Source organism: Strongyloides ratti, assembly GCF_001040885.1.
Source record: "Strongyloides ratti genome assembly S_ratti_ED321, chromosome : 2".
NCBI classification, from domain to species: domain Eukaryota; kingdom Metazoa; phylum Nematoda; class Chromadorea; order Rhabditida; family Strongyloididae; genus Strongyloides; species Strongyloides ratti.
In genome coordinates this window covers 7,494,026-7,520,930 of record NC_037308.1, presented here as the reverse complement: position 1 = coordinate 7,520,930, position 26,905 = coordinate 7,494,026, and the positions used below count along the sequence as shown (strand labels likewise).

Below are 26,905 nucleotides of genomic sequence, written 5' to 3'. Positions count from 1 at the left end.
AATGTGTTTTATATCTAAATTGCACAATTTTTTTTGTCATAAAACTGTGCAAAACTTACTTACTCACATTAACTAGATTTTGTATATCTACAAAGTATTTCATTAACAGGTTTACTCTGTAACCAATTACTTTTTACACAAGATAATGCTTTATCAAAATAAATTGAAAAAAAAATACTTATGATTATATTTTTATTTTTTCTAAAACTTTTTTTTGTTAATTTTTAGTAAATCATAGAAGTGAGATAATTTTAGATTCATTCTTTGGTAATTCTGTCCAATTAGTTCCCTGGAAGTATGGATGATTTTTTACAGCCTCTCCTCCCCCCATTTCTACAGAACCTAGGCGTTCTTCAACTTTTAATACAAGAACAGCTTTGATAAAAGATTTAGCTAATTCATCTGGAAAATCATCTGGGAATTCTAGTCTTAATGTTTGAATATTTTGAAAAATTAAATATTCACTAATGTCATCAAATGGGCTTTTACCAACTAAAAATTGATATAGACAAACACCTGCAGCCCAAAAATCTACAGAATATTCTGTGTCTAAACCAAATAAAATTTCTGGTGTTACATATTGCGCTGTACCAACAAAAGAGCCTCTCCTTTTTGCTTTAGCATCAATATTATTATCAACATCTTTGACACCTAATATTTTTGAACAACCAAAGTCAGATAATATCACATGTCCTGTTGAAGATATTAATAAATTTTCTGGTTTAACATCTCTGTGTATAACATTTAATGAATGAATATGTACCAAAGCCTCTATCAACTCAGTAATAATAAATTTTGCCTGATCCACACTAAATTTTTTAACTTTTCTTAGTAAAAGTTTAACATCCTTCTTCTCAGCAATATTCATGACAAAATAAAGTGTTTCACTATCTTGAAATGTACCATATAACTTTATAACAAATGGATGCTCATTTTGTTCAGTTGACAAAAGCATCATACTTGCTTTTTCTCTCATTATATGATGTGTCTAAAAATAGTACTATATCAGTTATTATTTTTATCAAATACAAAACAACCTTTCGTTCTCGTATTATTTGTTTCTTTAATACACATTTAATAGCATATCTTTTTGAATTGTCTTTTTTGGAACAACAATGTACAGTAGAAAATGATCCTGTTCCTAGTTCATGTAAAAAATAAAAATCATCTTTACTTAAATATTTTTTACCATCTGCCATTACCTAAATTTCTTATACAAATAAAATAAGATATGATAAAAAAAATACCATAAACAAAGTTTTTGTGCCAAGAGAGATTGACTTTTCCAAAACATATCGTAATAGGATATTCAATGATAAAAAAAATATATATTTCTACAAAAAAAAAACTTCTAATTTAGATATATTATTTTATTTTATAGAATAATTTAACAAATTTCTTTAATGTTAATTATAATTATATACTAGTTCTTAATTTTTTTTACGATAAGCGATAAAAGTTTTATAAAAAATATACTGTAATACATGATTACAACGTTAATGATGGAAAAAATAATTTTATATTTAATATCAAAAACGAAGTTGTTTGGAGATGTGCCCTGTAATTAAAGTATTTTTTTCATTATAATTACCATAAAAAATAACAAATTAAAAATATTTATAAATTAGACGTTTTATTTTTACCCATAGGAAATATGTGAGTTATTATTTTAATAAAATTATTAGACAACATTAAATTCCAATAAAGATTCATAAGCAAAGCTTGATCTTGAAGTAGGATCATCTAAATCTGGCTCAGGAGCAGATGAAATAAAATTTTTTAATTGAGAAATTTCTGGTACATTGTTAATTGAACATTGACTTTTGATAATTTCATATGCATCCATTATAATCGCTATAAATAGTGATAATACTACATAAATAAAAAAGGATACAAAGACATATATGTATATAGTACCAATAATCTTAATAGATGTGTTGGAATCATTAATTGTTGCAAATGTTGGAAACATATCATCTCCATTAACCAGAGAAAATAAAGTTTCCGATGATAATGATATTGTTCTAAATTTATATGAGTATGGTCCAATTAATACCCAACCAGAAAATAAAAATCCAAGATATAATATTATTGTACAGACCATAAATCTCATAATATTTGGCAGTGATTTTTTTAATGTTAATACAATAACATTGTATTGATCGAAAAAACCAAAATATCGTAGAACACCAATATACACAAGTAAAGATCCACCGCCAAGAAATATTGATGATAAGGTAAATAAATGATTTTCAAAATCTCTAAATTCAATTGTGACTTTGCATATTGTACCAATTATAATAAATATATCATTGAAAAATATCATTACATTCCATAAATTGACAAATTCTAATTGATCTCTCAATGGTAAATCAACTTTTAAAATTTTCTTAAAAAAGATATATACTCTTGATTGAAGACAATAAGATTTAAACAATGATCTGGTACATAAAACTAATGATACTATTGAACAAAAAAGTACAATAATATCATTAATTAAAATTGGCAAACTATGAAGTGATAACTTCCTGTCATTTAAAACTCTTCCATTACAAATATTTTTGTATGATATAACTGATTTTAAGTCAATACCTATTTGACCTGTATGCCTAGAGTTGTCATAAACAATAGAAACCTTTATTAAATAACACTCTGGATTTTCATCCATCAAAACTGGTGAATAATGAATTGTCCGAAGATTGAAATGTATGACTAATTTTGATATTACTAATGAATCATTTGCATTAAAAGTAACATTTCTTCGTGCCAAAATTTCCCTTAAATTTGAAGGTTCATCATTTATTTCAGTTAACTCTTTATATGTAAAAATTAATTTTGAACAGTTTGTCTCTTTTTTAATATCAAATTCATATGTATTATTTTTTATAATAACACTAGCCAACTTTTCAATACAAAGTTGTAGTGGTGGTATCTTATCATAATCCATGTTAATTGATCGTAAACCACCACTAAATATCGACTCATTGTATGGTGTTAAAGCAATGTCATATGAAAAAGATGCAAAAGAATCATTGTGAAGTGAATAATAAGAATTGATAATAAAAGCAAAATGTTCAATTAAATCGGTTGATGTAAAAACAGAGTACTTTCCAACACTAGGAGGGTATGTAACAATATCTCTCTCATCAGACCAATCTTTTAAAAATTTATGACGCATTACGGTAGCAGTTTCATCGAGAAAGTCAACATGTGTTACACGAAGTTCAGCAAAAAGTACCAATTGTAGTGTAACAAATAGTATTTTTAATATTTGAAGCATCAATTTCCATGGTAATTGTTTTCTAACCTTATATTTTTTTATTGGATCCATGAAATAAAATTGTAATTGGTATCTTAACTTTGTTGCATAATTTTTATCAATTTCATTTAATTTTGTAAGTAAGGTTTCATAATTAATAATAGGAGGATTAGATGTTCCTTCAAATGATGTCTCAGGTATAGGTTCCTCAATATAATCATTGTCATAAAAAATAATAATAATAATATTTTTTAACTTAAACTTACTTCAACAATGGGATTATATTGATTAAATGACATTATTTCAGTATGTATTTGTAATTAAAAGTTCTCCTTTTAAAAATTAAATCATGTAATGTGTATTGCCAAATATATTATAGATAATAAATATAAGTAGAGTAATCTAAATTCAATTTTTGAATATTTTCCTTTTTTACACTTTAGTTTAAAACAAAACTATTTTCAGAGCGATGTTACAAATAATGATAATAAAATAAATTATCTTTTAGAGGTATATTTATTATTTTTTTTTTGTCAAAATACTATAACCGATAATAATATAATTGAAAAAAAAATTATATAACCAGTAAAATCATTCAAACTTTTTAATTGTATATAATGACCATTTTTTTTATCTGTCATTTATTTATTTTACGTTATTCCAACACTTTTTTTATAAGAAATTTACGATGAAATTTTTTTTTTATCAGAAATGATTAGAAGTTTTGCCAACTATCTTTTTTAAAATAGATGAAGTTTCAAAGATATATAATAGTAGTATATAATGAATTGTCATTTTAAAATCAATAGGAAATGAATCTTTGAAAATATAATTTTAAAATGATTATGTTAAAAATGTTTTATCTAACGGTTGGTAAAACTTTTATAAATAGATGGTATAAAATAATATTGTAAACATTTTTTTTTTGTAAATTTTGTTTATTTAATGATAGAATAAAATTTTTAGAGTTCAATTTTGATAGGGAAAAAAGATAAAATATCAACTTGTTTACTTTTTTGTAACATATTTAAGGATAATTTTTTATAATTGAAAGAAAAATATTTTATTCTTTTAAAATTTTAAAACAAAAAATGTTTAAACATTATGTGCATTCATATAATTTATAATCTATTTTATATAAATAATAAAAGCTTTAATATTATTATTTAACTTTTATATTATTTCATCATTATATATTTATTTGTCAATATAAATTTAATTATAAAAGAAAAAGTTACCTAATCTAGTACTACATATTATTTGTGCAAATTAATATTTCTGAAGTAAGAAATTAATTAAATTAAAAAAATAGTTTCATTTATATTTCTATTATAAAATTAAAAAATAATTTGATGAAATAATATTTTTAAATTATCACAAACTGATATTAAGTTATTTTTGACTAGTTAAATGTTTATCATAGTTTTTTTTTTCCAGTGTATTACACTATTGATAATAAAAAATATGGCATCAATTAAAATAATAATTTTATTTCATTATCTTTTAATAATAATATTTTATTTTCACAATACATTAGCTAATCATCTAATGTTTACAATTTTTTTTTATCAAAAAAATAATTTTATTATCATATGATATTTTTTACATTTTTATTTATTGACTTTTTTACAAGGTCTTTCTTTAGTACAACTTTTATTATGTACTTCTAATCTATCATATTTAAATTTTCTCCCACAATATTGGCATGGTGTCAAATTTGCCTGAGCCTGTTCCCAGGCTGCCTGATTCGTGGCTTCTACATCAATCTTACCTTCTAAATAAAAATTAATATATAATAAAAATAATAAATAATTTTCATTACCTGCATTAGTTATGATTTCTGGTTTTTTAGGTAATGCAAGTCTTTCTTTTTTTGGTTTTTTATCATTTTCAAATTTCCATTTTTCCAAACATTTTGGTTCATGAATTGTAATTGATTTTGATCCAAATTCTCTTCCACAAATATAACATGTCTTTGTTGGTGGTGGTCTATTAGAAACCTTTGGACCAGTTTCTGTAATATCGAATGGCATTTTGTGATATCAAAAAAATATCAAATATTTTTTTAGAATAAAACAATTCTTAAAAAAAAATATATATGTTTTTAAATGAAAATAAATATTTTATAATAAAGTAACAATTTTATGTATATAAATAACTCACTTTCTTTATATGCCTAGCTTATTTGCCATTAATATGAAATGTCTATTTTTTTCTATGCATATTAAAAATTATTAACACTAAAATATTTCTTTTTTAAAAATTTTCAATACCAATACATTTATATTATATTTTATATGTTTATTTTTTATGTTTATAAAATATGAAAATAGCATAACTTTATGATTAAAAAAGTTTATTCATAATATAAAAGAACAACTAACATTTTATCAAGTTCAATAGATATTATTATTATTATGTATACTTGTACTTAATAATAATAATAATAATATATAAAAAAAAGGTTAAATTGACAATGCCTTTATTATTTTTTATAAGTATGATAAGAAAATTTCTATAGTTTTATTGAAATAATTGTAAGAAATTAACACTTTAATAATATTTGACACTTTTTAAATATAATTAAAATTGAAAATGAAATATATCATGATTGTCCTTGAAATAATACAAATTAATAAAGTAAAATTTATGTACAATTTTAACAATATATCATCTTTAATTATAATATTTTGTAATTATAAAGAATACTAATGTGTCAAGATGTTTAGAAAAATGATAATAATTAAAAATGTAGTTTTTTTTTTTTTTAAATATAATTATATAACTAAAGAATATTTTTAGTATTATGTCAAAAATATAATTTTTAATAATCACTCAATATGTTATCATGTATAGGTAATGATAGGAGGTATCTGGAAAAACCATTTATAGTTCACCTTAATATATTTTTATATTATTAAAGAAAGTTTATATTAATAAAGTATCATTTTACTAATTATAAATTATTAACTTATTATACTAGTAATATCAAATAAAATATGGAAAAAAAAATAAGTGAAAATGAAAAGATAGTAATAAGTGGATATTCTTATAAAAGTTTAGATGATATTCTTAGATTTGGTTGGTATACATTTTTTATTTGTCTTCTTCTTCAATGTATGATAGTTAATCAGTTAGGTAATATGTTTTATATGGCATATTCTGGTTTTGTTCCTACAATTGTTTCTTGCGGTTCTATTGATATGAGTAATTGGAGTCAAAAAGAAATTTGTGAAAAATTAAATAATATTACAAGTAATGAAAAATGTATACCTAAAGCTGAGGCTGATTTTGGTTCTATTAATTTAGAATTTAAATATTTTTGTGAAGAAAAATATAAGATTAAAACATGTATTTCTATAGAAATGTTTGGTGTTGTAGTTGGATCAATTATTGGTGGACAATTAAGTGATTATTATGGAAGAAAAAAAGTTATGTTACTTGGTATAACATTTGCAGCACTATTTGGTGTAATTGTTTCATTTAGTCAAGATATCTATCAAATTATGATATCAAGAGCTTTTTTAGGATTTTTTAATGGTACATCTATGGTTATTATTATTGTTTTTGTTATAGAAAATATTCAAAAACATGATAGAGTATGGTTATTTAATATTATAACATGGGCTCCAAATATTGCTCTTTATGCTGGAATTGCTTATTTAGCTGGTGAATGGAGAACATTAGCTCGAAGTTTATCTGTTATAACAATTCCTGCAATTATATTATGTTGGTATGCACCAGAATCACCTAGATGGTTAATTCAAAAAGGAAAATTAAATGATGCTAAAAATGTTATTCTTAGAATAAATAAATTTAATAGAAGAAAAATAGAAGAATCAGTTATAAGTGATATTGTTGAGTGTGAATTTAATGTAAGTAAATTACAAACAAAAAATGGTAGTAAAAAATATTCATTTTATCATTTAATTTATACTAAACATTTCATTGGTTATATTTTAACATTAGCATTTACTGCATTTGTTTCATCAACTTGTAATTATGGAATTATGTTTAATATGGAAAAATTAAGTGGGTCAATATATATAAATATGGTTATTACAGCAGCTCTTAGGTATCCATTAAATCTAATAATTGCTTATGCTGATATTAAATTTGTTAATCTTGGTAGAAAAGTTGTTATGATTACATTTATACTATCTATAACATTTTCTTCATTAATAATTGCTGTTATATATTGTATAGGTAAATTTTATTTTAATTAATAATATATTAATTTATAGATAAAAACATTGAAATGATTAATACGATTCGCCTTCTTCAACTTTTGATAATGACCTTCACATCACAATTATATACTGTTGGTTCAATATGTAGTTCAGAGTTATTTCCAACACCAATAAGAAATATGGCTTTTGCAGTGAATCAGTTATCTTCAAGAATCGGAAGTACCATTTCACCATACTTTTTTTATTTTGCCTTATTTCATGAAAGTATTCCATATCTTGTAATGATGTTACTTACAAGTATCTCAGCATTATCTTTTTATTTTCTAATACCAGAAACAAAAGGTCATCCATTAAATGAACAAATGCCATTAAAAAAAGATAGTGTTTTTAGAAGAAAGATTGAAAAAGATGAATCAACTTCAATGTTGACTTAATTTATATCAGAAAAAAAAAACCTGACATTTAATATCAAAAAAATTTGTCAAAATATTATTTTTAGATCATCATATTGACTTTAAAAAAAATATATGTAAAAATATACATATTTCAAGTATACATAAAATGTATAATAATTTTTTTTATTATTTTAAAATTATTTATTTAAAAAGTGATTATTATTAAAGTGAATTTTTTTCCTATTACTTATAAAATTGATTCATTGAATAAATTATTGTAAATTACTTTTAAATATATATTATTATGCTATTTTTATTTACATACTTTAAACTATTTCCGTTTATTTGAAAAAAAAAGTATTATTATTTTTGGTAAAGAAATAACAACTTGATATTTAAAATTTTTTATTAAATTTATTTATAGTTATTAATTGATTATTGGTATATTTTAATTTAAACTATATGGAACATTTTTTTTAAATAAAATTAATTTATATTTGTTTATTTAACATAAAAATGTTTAAAAATAGATGTTCATTGGTAATGAAACTATTTCTATTTTGATAAAACCAAAATTTTTCAAAGTTTTTAATACTAGTTTCTTTGCTAAATATATAAAAATATTTTAAATGTTGACAAAATTTTTTAAAAAAAAATTTATTTTCTATATTAATTACAATGAATGACATTTTATTAGGAAATTCATATTTTTTTTAAACAAAAATTTTATATAAAACTATTTCTTGTAATAGTTAAAAAATTTGAATAATTTTTTCTTAAATTTTAATTTCTTCTATCCCAGATTTCATTATCTTTTAAAGACATTACATCAAAATCACCACTAGAATTAAAATAAGATTGAAAGAATATAAAAATAAAAAGTTTAGTCTTTAGAATATTAGGAAAAAATGTAATTATTTTTATGAGGGAAAAGCAAAACAATTATTCTTACACTAAATCAATAACATTTCCTAATACATCTTTTGTTTTGTATAAATCTGATTTACGATGCTCTTCCCATGATGGACTACGGCTTCTCCTTACTTTAGATGATCCATTTTTTAATATTGATGGAGATCTTCCTCTTGGACTTATTAATTTTCCATTTTTATTGTTATATGATGGTGAAAAATTAGAGGAACTTTCTATTGAATGTAAATTTTTATCCCAATGTGATGTTCCATCATCAGTATCAATAGATAAAGGCCTTATTTGTAAGTCACCCTCTCTATAATCATTAATTGTTATCATATCTTCATTACCATTAACTTTTGCTCCATCAATTGGAATACTTTCTGTTTTAATAATTTTTTGTTGTCTTAATATATGAGCAAACATAGGTGATTGTGAACGATTTTCATTAAAAATTTGTGAAGTAGATGGTGATGATACACGATATTGTTGTATAGATGATGAATCTGAATATGGAGAAACTTTACCATTAGAATTACTTTGATTTGTAAAAGTATCCGAATATTGTTTATTTAATCCGTAAACTTTTGGAGGTGTATCATTATATTCAATTTCTTCTTTTGTTAATGAAAGAGTATCATCAGTATATGAACTATATGAAGAAACAGTTAACCTTTCTTCTAAATCATTTTTCCATTGTACAGATTTTGAAGCAATTATTGGAGGTGGATCATTGATCAATGTTTCTGTTCTTATTTGATTCCATGTTTCATATTGTGGTCCATGAGCTCTTACATATTGTGATTGTCCTGTAATTGATACTGGTTCTGGTGGTAATTTATAAAATTGAACTTCTTCATCAACAGGTGCACGGAATATTTCAACTGTTGTTAATGTAGTAGTTTTATTATTTTGTATCTACAATAAATATAATTACTTATATTAAAAGAATTTATCATTTAACAAACAAACCTGTACTGGATTATTTGATAAAACAACGGGAGATGTTTGCATATTAAGTGGTTCTTCTATTTTATTTTTTGAATTTAAAGAACTTAATGATGGTGTAGGTGTTTTTAAATTTTCCATTGAAGATGATGGCAACATTTCTACAGGTAATGGTGAAGGATTAAATGAATATGTTGGTAAACTATTAAAATCAGGTTGAGAAATATAATTATATGATGATGCAGGAACTATTCCTTGTTGAATAATAAGACCATTATTTTGACCTTCTGTTGTAACACTAACTTTTAAGTTAACACTCCATCTACCTCTTGAATGAGATTTTACTCGCCTTCTATGATTATTGACCATTATGTAAAATTTATAAAAAAAAAATATATATATATAATAAGAAAGAAAGAAAGTTTTTTTTTTTTTTAAATAATGAAAAACTTTTAGTAAATTTTAAAGTATAAGCTTGCACCAAAATTTAAAATTGTATGTATAAAGATGAACCAACCTAGGTGCTTGTCTCTGTTTGAATATGACAAAGCATAAGCTCTTACCTGTATGTTATTGACAGTTGTCTGTCACAGGAAAAGAAAAAGATAGATGGACAATGTAACTAGAAATTTACCGAAAAGCAATGGACTGAAAAGTGTGATAAAGAAAGAATTATATATATATATTTATATATTCATATATACATATTTACATGTCGTATAATAAATTGTATGGATAAGGTATATTTGTATTATTTAAAATGATAGTATGACTTAATAGTGTGAATCAACAAGAAATAATCTTATTATTAATTCTGTTCTTAAAAATTATTTAACAAAAACATTTTTCATATACCATTGTTATAAAGTTTAATGATAAATTTTAATAAAAAAAAAAAGAAAATAATTTTTCTTAAATAAATGTTAAAATTTTTGTAAAATAAATGTTACCATAGCAACAATAAAATAAAATTATTAAATATTTATTCATTGTAACTTAATCATCTATAAAGTATTATTATAATCTACTCCTATTATCAATAATTATTCGCAAAATTTTATACAATGGATGATGCTACATTTAAAACAATAAAATTAGAATCTAATTGGAATGTAGAAAATGAAACATTTCAAAGTGGTATACAAACTGAGCCTCTTCAAATAATAAATAGAAGTACATCTCCAATACAAAATAATTCAATTGATGTACAGACTGAATTGGAGAATGTTACATCAATATCTAATATATCTCCATCTAATATAAAAATAAATCCTAAGCTTATTGAAAGATTTATATTTTATATTAATGAATCAACTTATATTGATGAATATATAAATATTTTAATAAATCTTCGAAGAACAACAAAAATAAAAATGATATTTATAAAAACTTTATTTAATTTAACAAAAATAAATACAACAACATTATTACCATTTTCAGTTATAACTGGTAGAGGTAATAGAATATCAATACTTTATGGTGAAGAAATACATGATGCATGGTGTAGTCATACATCAAAAATTGTTATGCATTTTAAAAATCAAGAAAAATCTATAGATTTATCTTCTTGTCCAACAAAACTTTTATACCATAATCAGTATGCTATAATAGGGCAAATGAATGGACAATTAATATTAAGTAAAGAAAATGAAATTATTCAAATAATTTTAGAACATGATTATTCTATTTCCTCTTTAACTTCTTTTCAAAATAATAATATTGTTTCAGCTTCAATTGATGGTAAAATAATTATATGGTCTTTAAAAAATGATAATTTAAAAAAAATTAAAGAATATCAAGTAATGATAAGTGATTTACCAAGAGATTTACGTCAATCTACTGGTAAAGATAACAAAAAACATACAAGTGTTGTAAATATTTGTTGTATAAATGATCAATTTATAATTGGTGGTGAGACGGGAGCTTTATGGAGATGTAATATTAGTGATATGATGTTAGTTCCAATTACTACAATAAATGATGGAATTGAAGATTTTACAATAATATGTAATACAATAGTAATATTATCATCTTTTGGAAAAATATACAGATATGATATAAAAACAAATGTAATCGATGATTCTGAATATGAAAATATTATTAGTATTTGTAGTTCAAATGTTCATTTAATATTATTGTCTGAAAATAATATTAAAGTGATTGATGGTTTAACATTTGAAGAACTTATGTCTGAAGATAAAAAATTTATAGATGTAAAATTTGATTACGATAACAATTTAGTTTGTCTTGATGCAAAAAACAATATTAATGTTTACTCACTAGTTTAATATATTTTATTATATAATAAAAATAACTCTAAATAAATTATTCATCTGGATTAACTAGTTTCTCAGAAAATGCCTTTAAAGCTTCAGGTCCACGAACTTCTGACTCTTGAAGAGGTAATTTAGTAACATGAAAATCTTCATACAAATCAGATATTTGTAAAAGATATTTTTGTTGTATGTTGTAGCGTGATTTACATTTTTTACATGTTATATTACCTTTATCATCCTTTTCTGGATAAATTAATTGATTAACAATAATATTGTGTGTATCTATATTTTGAGCCATCAAAGCTTGAATAAGACGTTCAGTTTCATATAAAGATAAAAATTCAGCAATACAAACACAGACGAATGTTGTAATATCTGGATCATTAAATTGAGCATTTACTTTTTTAACAGTCACAAGAATTTCATTTATTTTTTGATAAATCTCATTTGAATTGAATTTACCACCAAGCATACCACCAAACATTCCAATCAATGGTTTTACCTGACCAAAAACATCAATAATTTTACCAAAAGTTTTTTCTAATACTGATGGAAAACTAAGAAGACGAAGTGTATGTCCTGTTGGTGCTGTATCAAAAACTACACAATCAAATTCCATTGAATCAATAAGTTTAAATATTTGAGCAAAAGACATTGCTTCATCAATTCCAGGTAATGAACCAGAAACTTCACTAAGAAGTTTTTTTGAAATATTCCAAATTTGGTTATCACCAACACCAAGATCAGGAAGATTAGTAGAATTTTCTTCATCACTTTCCATAGGTTGTGAAGCATCAATTTCCATACAAAAAAGATTATCAAATCCATTAACTTTTAATGGTGATTTTCCAAATTGTTGTGAAAATGCATCTGATGTATTATGAGCTGGATCTGTTGATATTAATAAAACATTTTTTCTTACTTTAGATAATTGAACAGCCAAAGAACTACTAAATAATTATATTGAACAATCAACATATTTGGAAAGTAAGATAATAAAAACAAACCTGCATGTCGTTTTACCAACTCCACCTTTACCACCAACAAAAATCCATTTCAAAGATGTTTGTTCAAGAATATTTTTTATATTACCTTCATAAGTCTCATCCATAATATAAACCTTACTACTTTTTAATTATACACAATATACTTTATATATAAAAAAAGAAACAAAAACCTCCAACAAGTTTTTACCAAATGAGAAACATTCCTCCAATATTTAATAATGTCTTAAACAGAAAATATTATTTTCTATAAAAAATTTCAGAAAAAAATTAAAAATCCATACATTTTTTTTTATTTGATAAACAAATTAACTTTAACATATTAACTACTATCGATTTTAAAATGTTGAAAGATAATGAGCAGATTGATATATTTGTTTATTTATCCATATGTATGTTTAATATTAGAAATTTTTTAAAATTTTATAAAAAAATGTTACTACAAATAAGTAAAATAGTAGAAATAAGCATACTTTTTATGAAACCCTTTTTTGTTGTTGTTTTTTTTAATAAATTTAATAAAAAATTAATTATTTTTTAATAATTGATATAACAAGATAGGTGTATAACTTTTTCATTTTTTATTTGTGTTAAAAAAAAAAACTAATTGTGAATTTATTAGCATTTAAATTTTACGACGCGGCCATACTTTCAATTTAATTTGTTTATGATCTACAATTATTTTATAACTTTAAGATATGGTAAATTAAAATTTTTATCATAAAAAATACCATTAACAAATAAAAACTAGACTTTATAAAATTTATTTTTTAGATTAAATGAAAAGAGACAAAGAAAATAAAAACATCTAACTTTTAAAAATAATTATTTCAAGGAAGTTAGAATAACAAATTTATCTAAATTGCAATGAAAATTTTTTTTTAAATGAAAAAAAATTTTATCATCAAAGTGAATAACTATATAAAATGTTATTTTCTAAATTTGAACAAGTTTTAAATTTAAAAATAAAGATGTACTTTTAATTGTATTAATAGAAATATGGCAAATTTTTGATCAGCATCAATTTCAAAATATTAAAATAGGGTGTTTAAAAAAAAACAAGATATTTTAATTTTAATTTTTATGAAACTATTTTTAAAGTTGCAATATACAATTAAAATAAAAACATAATTTTATTTAATTTTTTAATAAATATAATATTTACTGCTGTGAATAGAAACACACTTACTTCCAAAGTTTTCTGCATGAAAGTTGCTATTTAAATGTGTGTGGAATAATGATTTACCCTTGGTAGGAATCGTACTAGGGTACAATTTCTTCTCATTAATAAGAAAACTGAGTTTTTTTTTTAACATTCTATAAATAAATATATTTTTTAATTAATATTTTAATAAAAAATATTTTTTTAGAATTATTATATTATAAATAAACATTATATTTGTTACTGTTAAAATTTATCATAATCTAACTAATTTTTTTTAAATGTAAGTTAAATAATTATAATTTTATTCATCAAATATTTAGTTACTTTTTATAAAAAAAAATTTATATTCAATCTATATTAACATAATCAAAATTAATATGCTTACATCAGATGATGAAAATGAAACTTCAGAAGTAAAAGAAAAAAGTGACAAAAAAAAAGGTGGTAAAAGAAAGTCTAATTATGTAAGATATTTTACTTGCCGTGGTTGTGGAACAAAAGGAGAAAAACAGGATAAAAATGATCATGAAGCATCTTGTGAACTTTTTAATATATCAAAACGTTCCAAAAGTGGTATTTATAGATGTGGAAAAAATAAGCAAAATGATGAAGAAAACGGGTATATGTATGAATGTTCTATTAAAATGAGAATGGAAGCTTTAGGTATTGATAAAGGTATCTCAAAGACTATATATCGTACGTATATCAAAGAAGTAAGAGATGGTAAAGAAAAGTTTATAATGGAAAATATGAATGATGGTTTAATTGATGATGTTGAAAAAAAAGTTACATCAAAATATACATGGAAAATTTGCAAAGAACAAACATATATTAATGAATTGCGGGAGGAAAAACCAATTAGATTTATATTAGATCCAAAAAATAATGAAATTTTACAAAAAGATGATAAAAAATTATTATGTTTACAAGTTACAGAAACTATGTCACATAAACAAGCTAAAGATAATAAAGGAGTTAGTTATTTACAAATAGGAAATGTTGGAAATGCTGTGTCATGTATTAGAACATCTATGTTTACTTTCAATAATGATGAAGATCTCATAGGAATATCTACTTTTCAAAATCCTAACACTTTAACTTCATCTGATACTCAATGGCAGGAGGAACCTTTAAGTGGTATACAATTTTGGACATGTAATCCTAATAAAGTAGATTCATTAAAATATAAATTTTCACTACAAACAATGTATGGTTGTGTTTTAGACTTTTGTTTTTCAAATATTAAGCCAAAAAATGAGTTAGTTCTTGTATATTTTGCTGTAGCATTTAGTCACGGTATTGTTGGAATATATGCTTTACCTAAAAAAAGTAAAGATTTTGTAAATAATGTGTATGAAACAGAAGCAATACTTTTACTAAAACATCCAATGACAAAAATTTATAATGAAACCATGACAACAATGATACCATATATAAAAGTTTCATGGTCACCTTATAAGAAGGGATCTTTATTAACAGCAGTTTCTGCTAATGATTTTGTTCATGTATGGGATTTTAATAAATCTTTTGATGAACCATATTTATCAATACAAGAAGAAGATCAAGGACATGTTACAGATGTGGCATTTCTTAATGAAAATATTTTATGTATGGCATATTATGATAGATATAATACATTTTTTGATATAAATACAAGAGAAGTTATTTATGCTGAAAGTAGGCCGAGAACCTCTGGACGTAGATTAACTGTTGAACCACATATATTTCCTTCAGTTGGTATTTATCAAACATTATTAACAAATGCAAATGATAGAAATACTTATTTATGTCATATTTTGTCATTTGATGATGTAGAGAAGCAATGTTTTTCTACACCAATATATGGAAGACACCAAGTTCAATTAAATGATATGGCTTTTTGTCCAAATACTGGAGCTGTTATCACAATTGGAAGTGATGGTAAAGTTATTTTTAATCTTCAATGTGTTATTCTACCAAATTATGTTAAACATTCCCGTCAATTATCAATTTCAAATCCAAGATTATGTCTTATAAGAAAAGCCTTTGATACTAATAATGATAATGTAGAAATGAAACCAGGTTTAGATAGTGAAATGGCAACAAAAGCAAATTTAACAAGAACACAATGTGCAGAAAATCTTTATTTAGAAATACATACTTCACAAGAAATAACATCTAGAAATTTAAAATTAGACAGTTCAACTATGGATCTAAAAATAGAGGCACTTTTTAGATTAGCATGTAGTCAAGTTGACAAAAATTGTTCTATTTACACTGCAGGTGAAAGTGGTTTGTTATTTTGTGTAACTTCAAATTACAAAAATATCTTTTAAAATTTTGTTTATTTATTTTTTTTTGCCTTTTTTTTATTTAACAATATTATATTTATAAATAACTTGAAATAAATTATTAATTCAACCTCTAGTACAAATAACATAATATTTGTAATGCATTTATTTAAAAATAGTTAGTAAACATATGTACAGTAATTAATAACATTATTTTAATCACTTGTTAATGTTTCTGTCTCATCAGTTGTTTTTTTCTCCCATGGTGCAATGTCATCCTCTAATTTTTCATACTTTAACCATTTTTGTAAAACTTCTTGTTTAATTAAATCCATTGAAATAAGACAAACTAAGTTAAGATAAAAAATAAAACATAAATATAATATTGCTAAAATACAAAAAGGAACCATTACATACCATGATGTACCAAGAGTAGTAATTGTATAATTTGTAAAAAATGATAAATTTATAAGTATAGCTATTGCACTAGTTATTAAAGAAAAAACTTTAAATGCTGTTCCATTTCTATATTCAAACATAATTTTTGAATGTGAGGTAAATGTAATTATTGGAATTAATGCAAATGGTAATTGAAGCATTTGAATACAATTTAATATATCATTCATTCCTGTAAGATTATCTATATCTTTTGCAATAAGTGCTACTAATAATGTTGGAATAATAGCTAAAGATCTTGTAATTAATACTCTTTTCCATTTTGGCCAGGTAATATTTAAAAATCCTTCCATTACAAATTGTCCTGCATATGTTCCAGTCATAGTTGAACTTTGCCCAGCTGCTAAAATACCAATAGCCCATATATACATAGCCAATGGACCAAAAGAACATGCTAAAAATATGCCAGCTTTATAAATGTCTGCATCTGCCGTTAAATTATTTCTTGGAAAAACTGTTGGATCAAGAACATCATGCTTATCACATAATTCTCTTATTTCATTATTTGTTTTATCATACATACCATTACCAAATACTGTCATAACAAATAAATTTATAACAAAAGATACTGTTAAAGCAATACCACTTTCAAGAAAATAATAAAAATTTGCTTCTGTTACCTTTTCTTTAACATCTCTAACTATTTTTCTACTTCTAACTAATGCAGAATGAAGATAAAGATTATGAGGCATTATAACAGCTCCGATTATTGATACACTTTGTAAAATCATACTACTAGTATATGAGTCATAAAATGGAATTAAACCTTTTGCTAAATCTATTTGATTTGGTATGTTTAAAAAATATTCATAACCAAAAGTAATTGTCATTACAGTAATAAGAAAACCAAAAAAAAACTCTAATTTCCGGAAACCATAATTGTCAATAAAAAGAAAAGTAAACGTATCGAAAATTGTGATTAAAACGCCCCCATACAATGGAATTCTATAAGAAATAAAAAAAACATTAAATAATGAATTGTTTAAACATACGCTTTATGTGATAATAAATATATCGCGATACTTGTTCCAATTACTTCTTGCATATCACTTCCAATAATAGCAATTTCAATCATTATCCATAAAATAATACGTGGAAATTTAGGATAAAATTCATATGCCATCTCTGCCATATGTTTTCCAGCAACAACACCTAATCGAGCAGATAACCTTTGAAGAAGAAATCCAATTATATGAGCAAAAAGAAGTACCCAAATAAGGCGATATTTTGCCAATGCACCTGATTGAAGATCTGATTCAATATTACCTGGATCTAAGTAGGCAATACTCATTAAAAAACCTGGTCCAGTAAATGCCCATAATTTTCGGAAACTAAATTTATTTCCTGTCTAAAAATATTTTTATTATATAAATATAAAAAAAAAAATAAAATTACATCTTCAAAATCAGGAATTTCTACTTGATGCTCCAGAAGTTCACATTCTTGTCTGGCAACTCTTCTTGTTGTTTTAGGAGATGTCCTTACATTATTTTCACTAATTTCATCATTCCTTTCATCGTTCCTCTCATCCATAATAAAATAAATTTTCCTAGAAAAATAAATATTGATTACATATAAAAAAAAAAGTTAGAAAGTATAAAAAAATATTAACCTCGACACAAGTGTATTTTCAAACAATAACAACAAATTTATAAAATATTTAGATTTATATAAGAAAAATTTCTTCTTTAAAAAAATAATAGTTAAAAAAACACTTTTGTTAATACTTCTCTAATATATTATGTAAATCATGTTACACAGTATAATTTGTTTTAAAAAATGTTTGTAAAAATTAAAAAATATGAAATATCTTTGTTAAATAAACTTTTTTTAAATAAGTATAAAAAGGATGTGATTAATAATCTCCTTTTTGAAACTTATATATATAAAAAAAATAAAAATAATGATAACAACTGTTGTGTAAATATCATAAAATTATCAATAATCTATTTTTATGATGATTGCAATCTACTGAATTTTATGTGCAAAATAATATGTTCTAACACAGAAATCAAATAATTTTCTCTCTGTTTGACAAAGATTACAATAATTTTTTCAACAAGCGATAATAAAACTAATGTCATTACGTAAAAGTTCATTTCACAATGATATAACAAGAAAAAAATATATTACTATAAAATATAATCCTAGTTAGAAAACAATTTTTACATAATCAGGGATAATTTATTTTTCGATTTTAATTTGATTTTTTTTTTCTTTCAGACATTCTCTCATTAAAGTATTGAAAACATTTTTTGAATGGTCGTCGTCTGCTCTGATAACACTTGGAAAAGGATTTCCATTTAATTCCAAAACACCAACTGGCTTTTGTGTCCAAAATACTCTGTTTTTACCTATATAATTTTGAAATCGTAGAGGTGGTAATTTATGCAATGAAGTGTATGGTTCTGTGGCAAATTCACCCTCACTATAACGGGGAATCAAAACTTTAAACATTTTTGTTTCTAAATCTTTTTCTATCAACCAAAAATCCATCATCTCATTTGTGTATGGATCATTTTGTCCAAAGTGAACACCAAGTTGTATTAACTATAAAAATTATATATTATTGTTTAAATAAATTGTTGACTTACCCTTTCCATATATGGTCTAGCTTCTTCTGCTCTATTATATGGTAATTCAATTCTTTCTTCACGAACAAGTCTTGTAACTATTCTTCTTAAAATTTCTAATCTTCCATATTGTTCATGAACACTTAATGTTCTTAGTCTTTGAGGAATATGTCCAATCTTAGCTTTAATTGTTGGTAATGTTTTAACTGCCTTTTGTGCCATTTTATTAATAAGTTCAACTATAGATAAAAGCAACTAAACAAAAAAAAATTTTTCCTCTAGAGAATCATTATTCCAATCCTTTTAAAAAGAAGATCTTTTCAGGAAAAAAACATTTAATTATTAAAAAAAATGATAAGTGATATATAAATGTTGTTGTAATAAAATTATAGAATATTTAGTCATTATAAATTTATTATAAACAATAACAACAGTATATATTTTTTAGTTAGTATCATATATATAAAAAGCCTCAACTGGTTGTCATCTTTTTATTATAAATTATGAAAGTATTTTTTGTTGATTATATTTAAGCGCAATATAATTATATTATAATTATTTTAGATATAATTTTTTTATTAAAAAAATGACTGAAACAAAAAGACCAATTCCTAGAGATGAAGTTGCTGCTCTTTGTGGAGAAAAAGATGGAAGTACTGAGGGATTTTATTTTCAACAAACTATGTATCGTATTAAAGATCCAAGAAAATCCCTACCTTTTTATACAAAAGTTTTAGGAATGACATTATTAAAACAATTTGACTTTCCTGAAGGAGAATTTTCATTATTTTTCCTTGGATACAAACCAAAAGAAGAGATTCCAGAATGTGAAGAAAAAAGAGCTCGTTATGCTTTAAGTACTCATTCTACTATTGAATTAACACATAACTGGGGAACAGAGAATGATGACAACTTTCAATATCATAATGGTAACAAAGAACCACGTGGATATGGACATATTGGAATCGTAGTTCCAGATGTCTATAAAGCTTGTGAAAGATTTGAAAAAGAAGGAGTAAAATTTGTCAAAAAACCAGATGAGGGTAAGATGAAAGGTTTGGCTTTCATTCAAGATCCTGATGGATATTGGATTGAAATATTCCATCCAAGTAATGTTGTTGAAGATAAAAAAAATTAAAAATTAATATAAATATACTTTTATTTAATTTTTTTTTTTTAACTTTTATAGTTTGAAAAAAATTTCTATGTAGTAAAGGAATATTTTTAAAAATCTTTTTCATTAAATATATACATCAAAGACAATATAGCATAGAGAAAGTGTTAGTAATTATTTTATGATTTTTTTTTATAAAATATATGATATGTACATTTTTTTTTAAAATTCATTATATTAAGGTCATTTTTTTAATATTTTAAAATAATACATATTTTCAGATCATTTCTAGTTGATATTTTCATTTCTTTCATCAATGCTTTCTATTATTTTTATTAAATTGTCAATTCCCACAAGGTATCCATCTTCATGATTACCTAGTTCCCATGGTCTTCGGTGATCCAGAGGTGAGGAATCTTCTACTTTGTTTGACTTGGCAAAATCAATCATCCATACACCTGATTTATTGCGATCATGGACAATTAATAAACTACTTCCAACAACTTCATGATATTTAAAAAAGGTTGATTTTTCTATTTTTTCTCTCATTTCATATAATCTTTCCAAAACCTGTCTTCTAATTTTTCCAGTATCATAATCTTCAAAGAAATTAAGTAGTGTTTCCTTAATCTGTTCTGGTGTTTTAATTTTTTTAAAATTTTTCTTTAATGCACCTTCTGATGTTTTGGCAGCCTCAATACGAAAACCTAATGAAGCTGTTGATGATTCTCGTTCTCTAAATTGCATATACCGTAGTTTTGTTATAGCACCCTCATTATGTTCCTCTTCTGTTGGTTCATTAGGATCAATTTCAATCATCTTTTTATATAAATCAGGACGCTTTTTTTGATTAACTACTTCACTCTCAAGAAATGTTCTTTGACCTATCTTTATATCCATTATAGCTCTATTTTCTGTATCAGAAAATTGTGATAAAAGATCTTGTATCTCAATAAAACTTTCATTTTTATGAAAAATTTCTTTATAATATTTAGGTGTTAAACCAATCAACCAAGGATCATTCATAATTTGTTGATATGCCTGTGCTTCTATTGTATTTAATGTTGGTTGTTTTTTCCATAGAGTATGATTAGAAGCTGGAATGATTGTTCCTTCATGTCCACTTAATTGTACCCACGATTTTAAACGTTCTTTTAGCCAACAATCTAGTGGTAGTGCTGTAATGGCCATCGTATCTACAGAAACCTAAAATAATAAAATCAAAAATATTAATTAAAAAAATTTATATAATATTTTTTTCCCCCATTTTTTTTTATTTATTAAACTATTTTTATAGCATAAAAATTTTTTAAATATTCATTTAAAATTTTGCCTATAGTAATTAATATTAAATACTATATAAAACTACTAAAAAAATTTTTATAGAATTCTAGATATACATATGATCAAATAATTACAAACATATTTTGAATGAAAGAATTTAAAAATTTATTTAAAAAAAAATAATAGTTTGTAAAATCAAATTGGATGTATGATTTTATTCACATGATTAATTGTTAAATCTTTGTACTATTAATAATTTGGAATGTAATAAAATTATAGTAATGATAATTAAAACACGTCCTAGATGAAACTTATTTTTTTGATATTTGAACAATGAGTAATCGTATAAATACAAGTTTTTTTTATTTTTTTTAAAATAATTTAATATATTATTAGACTAATAAATTTTATTTAAAATATAAATATTTATTAAAATATTTTATGTTTATTTTTCTTCAATTACATAATTTTAATTTTAAGATAATTAAGTTAATATATTATTTTATTATCGTTAAAAAAGTTGAAAAATTTATGATAATAAATTAAATTAATAGATATAAAACATCAAATATCAATAATGTTTTGTATGGAAATATAATTATTGATATAAATATATTAAACAATAAATGTATAAGTTATCTGTTCTGATATAATATTGTATTTATCATTATAATATTTTTGTAAATTTTCTTATTTTTTTATGATAAAATAGATATCTAAAGTCTATGTATTCTTGTTATATTAAAATTTAATATCTTTAACACATGATAAAATATTTATCTAATTATAGTTATATTTAATGAATTTTATGATAAAAATAAAAATTATTATCATAAACAAAAAATATTAATTTACCTTTAATAAACTTGATTTAAATAATTGACCAAATGATTTGGCACTTTTAATAAATGCTACATTTTGATTATTAGATATTTCAATAAGATTTTTTCTTAATTGACTAAATGAAGAAACCATATGTAACATATCTTGAGATACAAGTAAATTAATATAATATTAACCAATATTTGGTAAAATAATAATAATAATAATATTTAAGGTGAATCGAATAGTAGTCTGAAAAATAATACAGTTACGCTTATGTACACAAAAATAAAATGTCCTTCTTCAAATAAATTACAATCTATAGTACTTTTGTGATAGTAAATGAAATTTACTGTGATGTTATGATTAATTGAATAGTTAATGTGGTTAAATATTTTTACATGATTAAGATAAAATTTATTTAATGGTATATTAAGATTAACCTCGTGAAATAGTAATAAAAAAAAAATTTTCGATATGACAATCTATCTGTTTCAATGCACAATAAACTGTGTAAAATAATATTTTCATATCAATGATTTTTTAAAAAAATTTTAAATACTAAAATGTTATGGGAAGTAATAAACAAAAGTGACATGTCTTTTAAATCACAAGAACTGATTTCTGTAACTTTTAAATATTTTATAATAAAAACTATAATCTTTTATTTGATATTAGAGAGATTAAAAAAATAATAACAACTGAGATAGGTAGATAAAAATTAAAAATAATAAATAAAATTTGTTAAAATATAAAATTTTATTATATATATATAAAAAGTATAATTACAAATATAAGATTATTTTATTATATATATATATTTATTTTTTATTATTATATATATAATAATAAAAGTATATAAAATAAAATGTAATAAAATTATATAGTTTCATTGTTAAAGAAAAGAAAAAAAAAAATATTATTATAATTTGTAAATAACTATTTTTTTTTATTATTAATTTTATTAATAAAATACATTTTTTAGACACTAGTAAATTAGTCATAACATAAATGCTTATATATTGTTTTATATATTTACTTGTATAGGCGTCTAATTTATAAATCATCTAGATTGTAACTAGATCAAATTGAAAAGAATCACATTTGAGAGTATTAAAAATTTTATATAATTCCTTTTTCTATGAAAAATAATAGTATTAATTTTATATTATATTTAAAAACTAATAAAAAAATCTTTTGTTTTTAATGACAAAATTCTTGAGAACAGGAAAAGACAAATTATAATAACAATAACATTGTCTTATTTAAATTAATTTTACTTTATTTTTTTTATAAATTTTTATTATTTAAAACGGGTTCCTGGTTATAGGCTTAAGATTATACTCTAAACTAGAATGATTTTTAATGTTAAAAAAATATGACGACATTCTTAAAAACTAGGAAAAGTTATGTAAGCAAAATAGATGTAAAAAAAAAATTAAAATAATATGTGATAATAAAGTTATCAATAATATATTAAAAGAATTTTGTTTAAGGGAAAGTATAATTTTAAGATAGTCTTTTTTAATACATATATATATATATAATTAATTCTTTTAAATAAAAAAGTATAAAATAATATAATATTTAATATATAGAAAGAAATATTATTTTATATTTATAATAATATTGTTTTATAATCTAAAAATAAATGTCTCCTTTTTATGAACCATCTTTATTTTATTGATATATATATATATATATATATATATATTATTATATGGTTAAAGCATAAAACGTGATTTTTATGAGTATATTAAAGTGATCTATAAATTTTTCTATTTTTAATATTATAGGTTTTATTATATAAAGTGAATTGAAAAAAAAGTTAATAATATTTTATTTAAGAATAAATTTTTTTTTGTTTATTTATAGTTTTTGAGGTATGATAAAACTAACCTGACATAGTTTTGAAAGTGCTGAATTACTAGTGTTATTATTTCTTGAATTATTTCTATTTAAAGTAACATTTTTTTTTGTTTTGGCAAAATTTAAAAACGTCGGCGTCGTATGGGACATAATATTGATGGAAGGAGTTACTGGTGCTGAAATTGATTCATCAATCTCATTTGTACCATTCAAATTAAGATTTGATGGACGTGAAATAGAATTATTGGTATCTTTTCTATGTATCACTTGATTAAATGAAGCAGAAAAGTGACGTTTAATATCTTTCCATGATGTTTCATTATGATGAGTATTAAAATTATCACTCTTATTAAAATCAATTTTTTTATTTTTAAAATTATTAATAAATTTATTTTTTCTTCCATCATTAACAGATTGTGTTCTTAAAATTTTATCATTTTCTTCAATATTATTACTATTTATACAATATTCCATTCCTTTATTTTTTTGGCTATGATTATTTTTGGATGATGTAAATGGAAAACATCGTATAATCTAAAAAAAAAAAAAATTTTATTATTTTAATTGATTACTAAATAATATATAAATATTATTTTTTTTTTTTGGTAATAAAAATTATAAATAAATATTTGTACTTACATGATTCAATGCTTCATGAGAATTTAATGATAAACCACCTAAAAATCCTCCAGTATCATCATCTGATGTACAACATGAATCACCACTTTCATTAAAACTTATCTTTGTCCCATTCAAATTTTTCTTAATAGAATTTTTCTCACTATTATTTTTAATCATTTCCTCTAATTTATTATAACTATTATTTTTTTTATTTGAATTAATAGGAAATATTTCTATCTCATTTGGTTCATTTAATTTTATTGAATCATTCCAAACATATATTAAGGAAGATGCAACAAAAGATGGTGGTGAACCACTTTTTTCTTCATCTTTTTTGACTGTTGAATTAAAAAAATCATTATGTACACCATTACTACTGTTTTCTTCAATTAATTCTAAGGAACTAAAATAAATATCATAAAAAATAAGTTTTAAATATTAAATTTTTTTTTTGACAACCTTTCCAATGACAACATTTTAAATATATTAATATTTAATTTTGAAAAAGAAAAAATTTATTTATTTATTTTTTTTGATTTTTTTTAACAATAAAGTCAAATATATCAAATAACCTGTAATAAAAAAAAATTTATATTTTAATAAATATATAAACAGTAATGAAATGTAATTTGATTAGGTATTAAAAGTGATAGAATTATAGTTGTTGAATAAAATATATAGATACACAATATTTAAGCACTGTTATAATGAATATATATTTATCATCATGAATAAAGTGGTATGTAAAATAAATATATATTTAGATAAAGCAATAAAAATATTTTAGATAAACTAAAAGCCATGGACTATATTATAAATTATGATCTATTTTTATTGTTTCTCATTTCTAATCTCAAGAATTTTACCATATCTAAGCAGTAGTAAAAAGATAAATCTGTCTAAAATGAATTGATATGATGTAATAATAAAAATAAAAATGTCTTTATTTCTTCTTAGTAATAAGAAGAAGACAAAAAAAAAATTTTTACAAATGCGCATTTACTGATAACATGAACAAAAAAAAAAAAGGTTTATGTATTTAAAAATATTTTTATTTTTGTAGAAATTTTTATAATAATACTCTTTTTTTTTGTTAGTGCGTGTATTTATAAAAATAATGTTAAAAATGAAATGATAATTATAAAACCAACTCATTTAATATAATTTATTCAGATTATAAAGTTTTGTCTTCTACTATGACAAATATCATTAAAAGAAGGTAAAAAAAAATAATCTTATTTTATTATATAAAATGATTATATATTTATCTTTGATAAAATATAAGTATGCTATAAAGTTGTCAATTTTTTTTTTCTAAAAAATTTTGACTATTGTGGGTAAAATTTATTTTACATTATTTACTGTTAAATTATCTAAAATACTTAATTTTTCTGATAACAAATGTTTCAAAGGGCATGAATTATCAAAGTATAATATATTTTTGTAATTTTTTTATTATAATAAAATATATATATATATAATATGTTTCTTTAAACATTTAATATTTTTAAAATATTTAAAATCTTTTAACTTATATTAAAAACATACCTTTTATTACATTTTGAATCAAAGTGGTTTTCAAATCTGTCCTTTCTATTTACTTTTTTCCTATTCCAACAATCATCACTATTACCAGTTTTATTTGCTTCTCTAGCTTTGATTGAAGAAGAAAATTTTATGCAACAAAAAATTTTTGAAAAACAATCTTTTTTTTCTTGATGATCAATTTTATCACTTTCCATAATCT

At 22.3% G+C, this 26,905-nt stretch overlaps 11 protein-coding genes across 11 annotated transcripts; 4 read left to right on the top strand and 7 right to left on the bottom strand.

The window, feature by feature from the left end:
* Positions 1-232: 232 nt before the first annotated feature.
* On the bottom strand, positions 233-3,558 carry SRAE_2000240500 (3-phosphoinositide-dependent protein kinase 1; the record flags this gene model as incomplete). Its single annotated transcript, XM_024653470.1, has 6 exons — positions 233-988; positions 1,038-1,202; positions 1,248-1,334; positions 1,688-1,854; positions 1,918-3,466; positions 3,526-3,558. 6 exons carry the CDS (start codon positions 3,556-3,558, stop codon positions 233-235), a joined length of 2,757 nt encoding a protein of 918 aa, XP_024506944.1.
* Positions 3,559-4,869: 1,311 nt separating this feature from the next.
* On the bottom strand, positions 4,870-5,292 carry SRAE_2000240400 (Zinc finger protein 474; the record flags this gene model as incomplete). The annotated part of the gene is made up of 2 exons (XM_024653469.1): positions 4,870-5,033; positions 5,082-5,292. The coding sequence occupies 2 exons, from the start codon at positions 5,290-5,292 to the stop codon at positions 4,870-4,872; spliced, it is 375 nt and encodes a 124-aa protein (XP_024506943.1).
* A 966-nt stretch (positions 5,293-6,258) lies between these two features.
* SRAE_2000240300 (Solute carrier family 22 member 15) lies at positions 6,259-7,883 on the top strand (the record flags this gene model as incomplete). Its single annotated transcript, XM_024653468.1, has 2 exons — positions 6,259-7,465; positions 7,504-7,883. The coding sequence occupies 2 exons, from the start codon at positions 6,259-6,261 to the stop codon at positions 7,881-7,883; spliced, it is 1,587 nt and encodes a 528-aa protein (XP_024506942.1).
* A 744-nt stretch (positions 7,884-8,627) lies between these two features.
* On the bottom strand, positions 8,628-10,073 carry SRAE_2000240200 (Hypothetical protein; the record flags this gene model as incomplete). Its single annotated transcript, XM_024653467.1, has 3 exons — positions 8,628-8,685; positions 8,797-9,674; positions 9,729-10,073. The coding sequence occupies 3 exons, from the start codon at positions 10,071-10,073 to the stop codon at positions 8,628-8,630; spliced, it is 1,281 nt and encodes a 426-aa protein (XP_024506941.1).
* A 695-nt stretch (positions 10,074-10,768) lies between these two features.
* Positions 10,769-11,992, top strand: SRAE_2000240100 (WD40 repeat and WD40/YVTN repeat-like-containing domain and WD40-repeat-containing domain-containing protein; the record flags this gene model as incomplete). Its single annotated transcript, XM_024653466.1, has 1 exon — positions 10,769-11,992. The coding sequence occupies one exon, from the start codon at positions 10,769-10,771 to the stop codon at positions 11,990-11,992; it is 1,224 nt and encodes a 407-aa protein (XP_024506940.1).
* Positions 11,993-12,029: 37 nt separating this feature from the next.
* On the bottom strand, positions 12,030-13,091 carry SRAE_2000240000 (ATPase ASNA1; the record flags this gene model as incomplete). Its single annotated transcript, XM_024653465.1, has 2 exons — positions 12,030-12,930; positions 12,988-13,091. The coding sequence occupies 2 exons, from the start codon at positions 13,089-13,091 to the stop codon at positions 12,030-12,032; spliced, it is 1,005 nt and encodes a 334-aa protein (XP_024506939.1).
* Positions 13,092-14,526: 1,435 nt separating this feature from the next.
* On the top strand, positions 14,527-16,464 carry SRAE_2000239900 (WD40/YVTN repeat-like-containing domain and WD40-repeat-containing domain-containing protein; the record flags this gene model as incomplete). The annotated part of the gene is made up of 1 exon (XM_024653464.1): positions 14,527-16,464. The coding sequence occupies one exon, from the start codon at positions 14,527-14,529 to the stop codon at positions 16,462-16,464; it is 1,938 nt and encodes a 645-aa protein (XP_024506938.1).
* A 170-nt stretch (positions 16,465-16,634) lies between these two features.
* Positions 16,635-18,408, bottom strand: SRAE_2000239800 (Natural resistance-associated macrophage protein 2; the record flags this gene model as incomplete). The annotated part of the gene is made up of 3 exons (XM_024653463.1): positions 16,635-17,820; positions 17,868-18,223; positions 18,271-18,408. 3 exons carry the CDS (start codon positions 18,406-18,408, stop codon positions 16,635-16,637), a joined length of 1,680 nt encoding a protein of 559 aa, XP_024506937.1.
* Positions 18,409-19,059: 651 nt separating this feature from the next.
* On the bottom strand, positions 19,060-19,670 carry SRAE_2000239700 (39S ribosomal protein L17, mitochondrial; the record flags this gene model as incomplete). Its single annotated transcript, XM_024653461.1, has 2 exons — positions 19,060-19,425; positions 19,470-19,670. The coding sequence occupies 2 exons, from the start codon at positions 19,668-19,670 to the stop codon at positions 19,060-19,062; spliced, it is 567 nt and encodes a 188-aa protein (XP_024506936.1).
* Positions 19,671-20,034: 364 nt separating this feature from the next.
* On the top strand, positions 20,035-20,586 carry SRAE_2000239600 (Lactoylglutathione lyase; the record flags this gene model as incomplete). Its single annotated transcript, XM_024653460.1, has 1 exon — positions 20,035-20,586. The coding sequence occupies one exon, from the start codon at positions 20,035-20,037 to the stop codon at positions 20,584-20,586; it is 552 nt and encodes a 183-aa protein (XP_024506935.1).
* Positions 20,587-20,850: 264 nt separating this feature from the next.
* SRAE_2000239500 (Inositol 1,4,5-triphosphate kinase 1) lies at positions 20,851-26,900 on the bottom strand (the record flags this gene model as incomplete). The annotated part of the gene is made up of 4 exons (XM_024653459.1): positions 20,851-21,768; positions 24,568-25,071; positions 25,177-25,561; positions 26,707-26,900. 4 exons carry the CDS (start codon positions 26,898-26,900, stop codon positions 20,851-20,853), a joined length of 2,001 nt encoding a protein of 666 aa, XP_024506934.1.
* Positions 26,901-26,905: the final 5 nt, after the last annotated feature.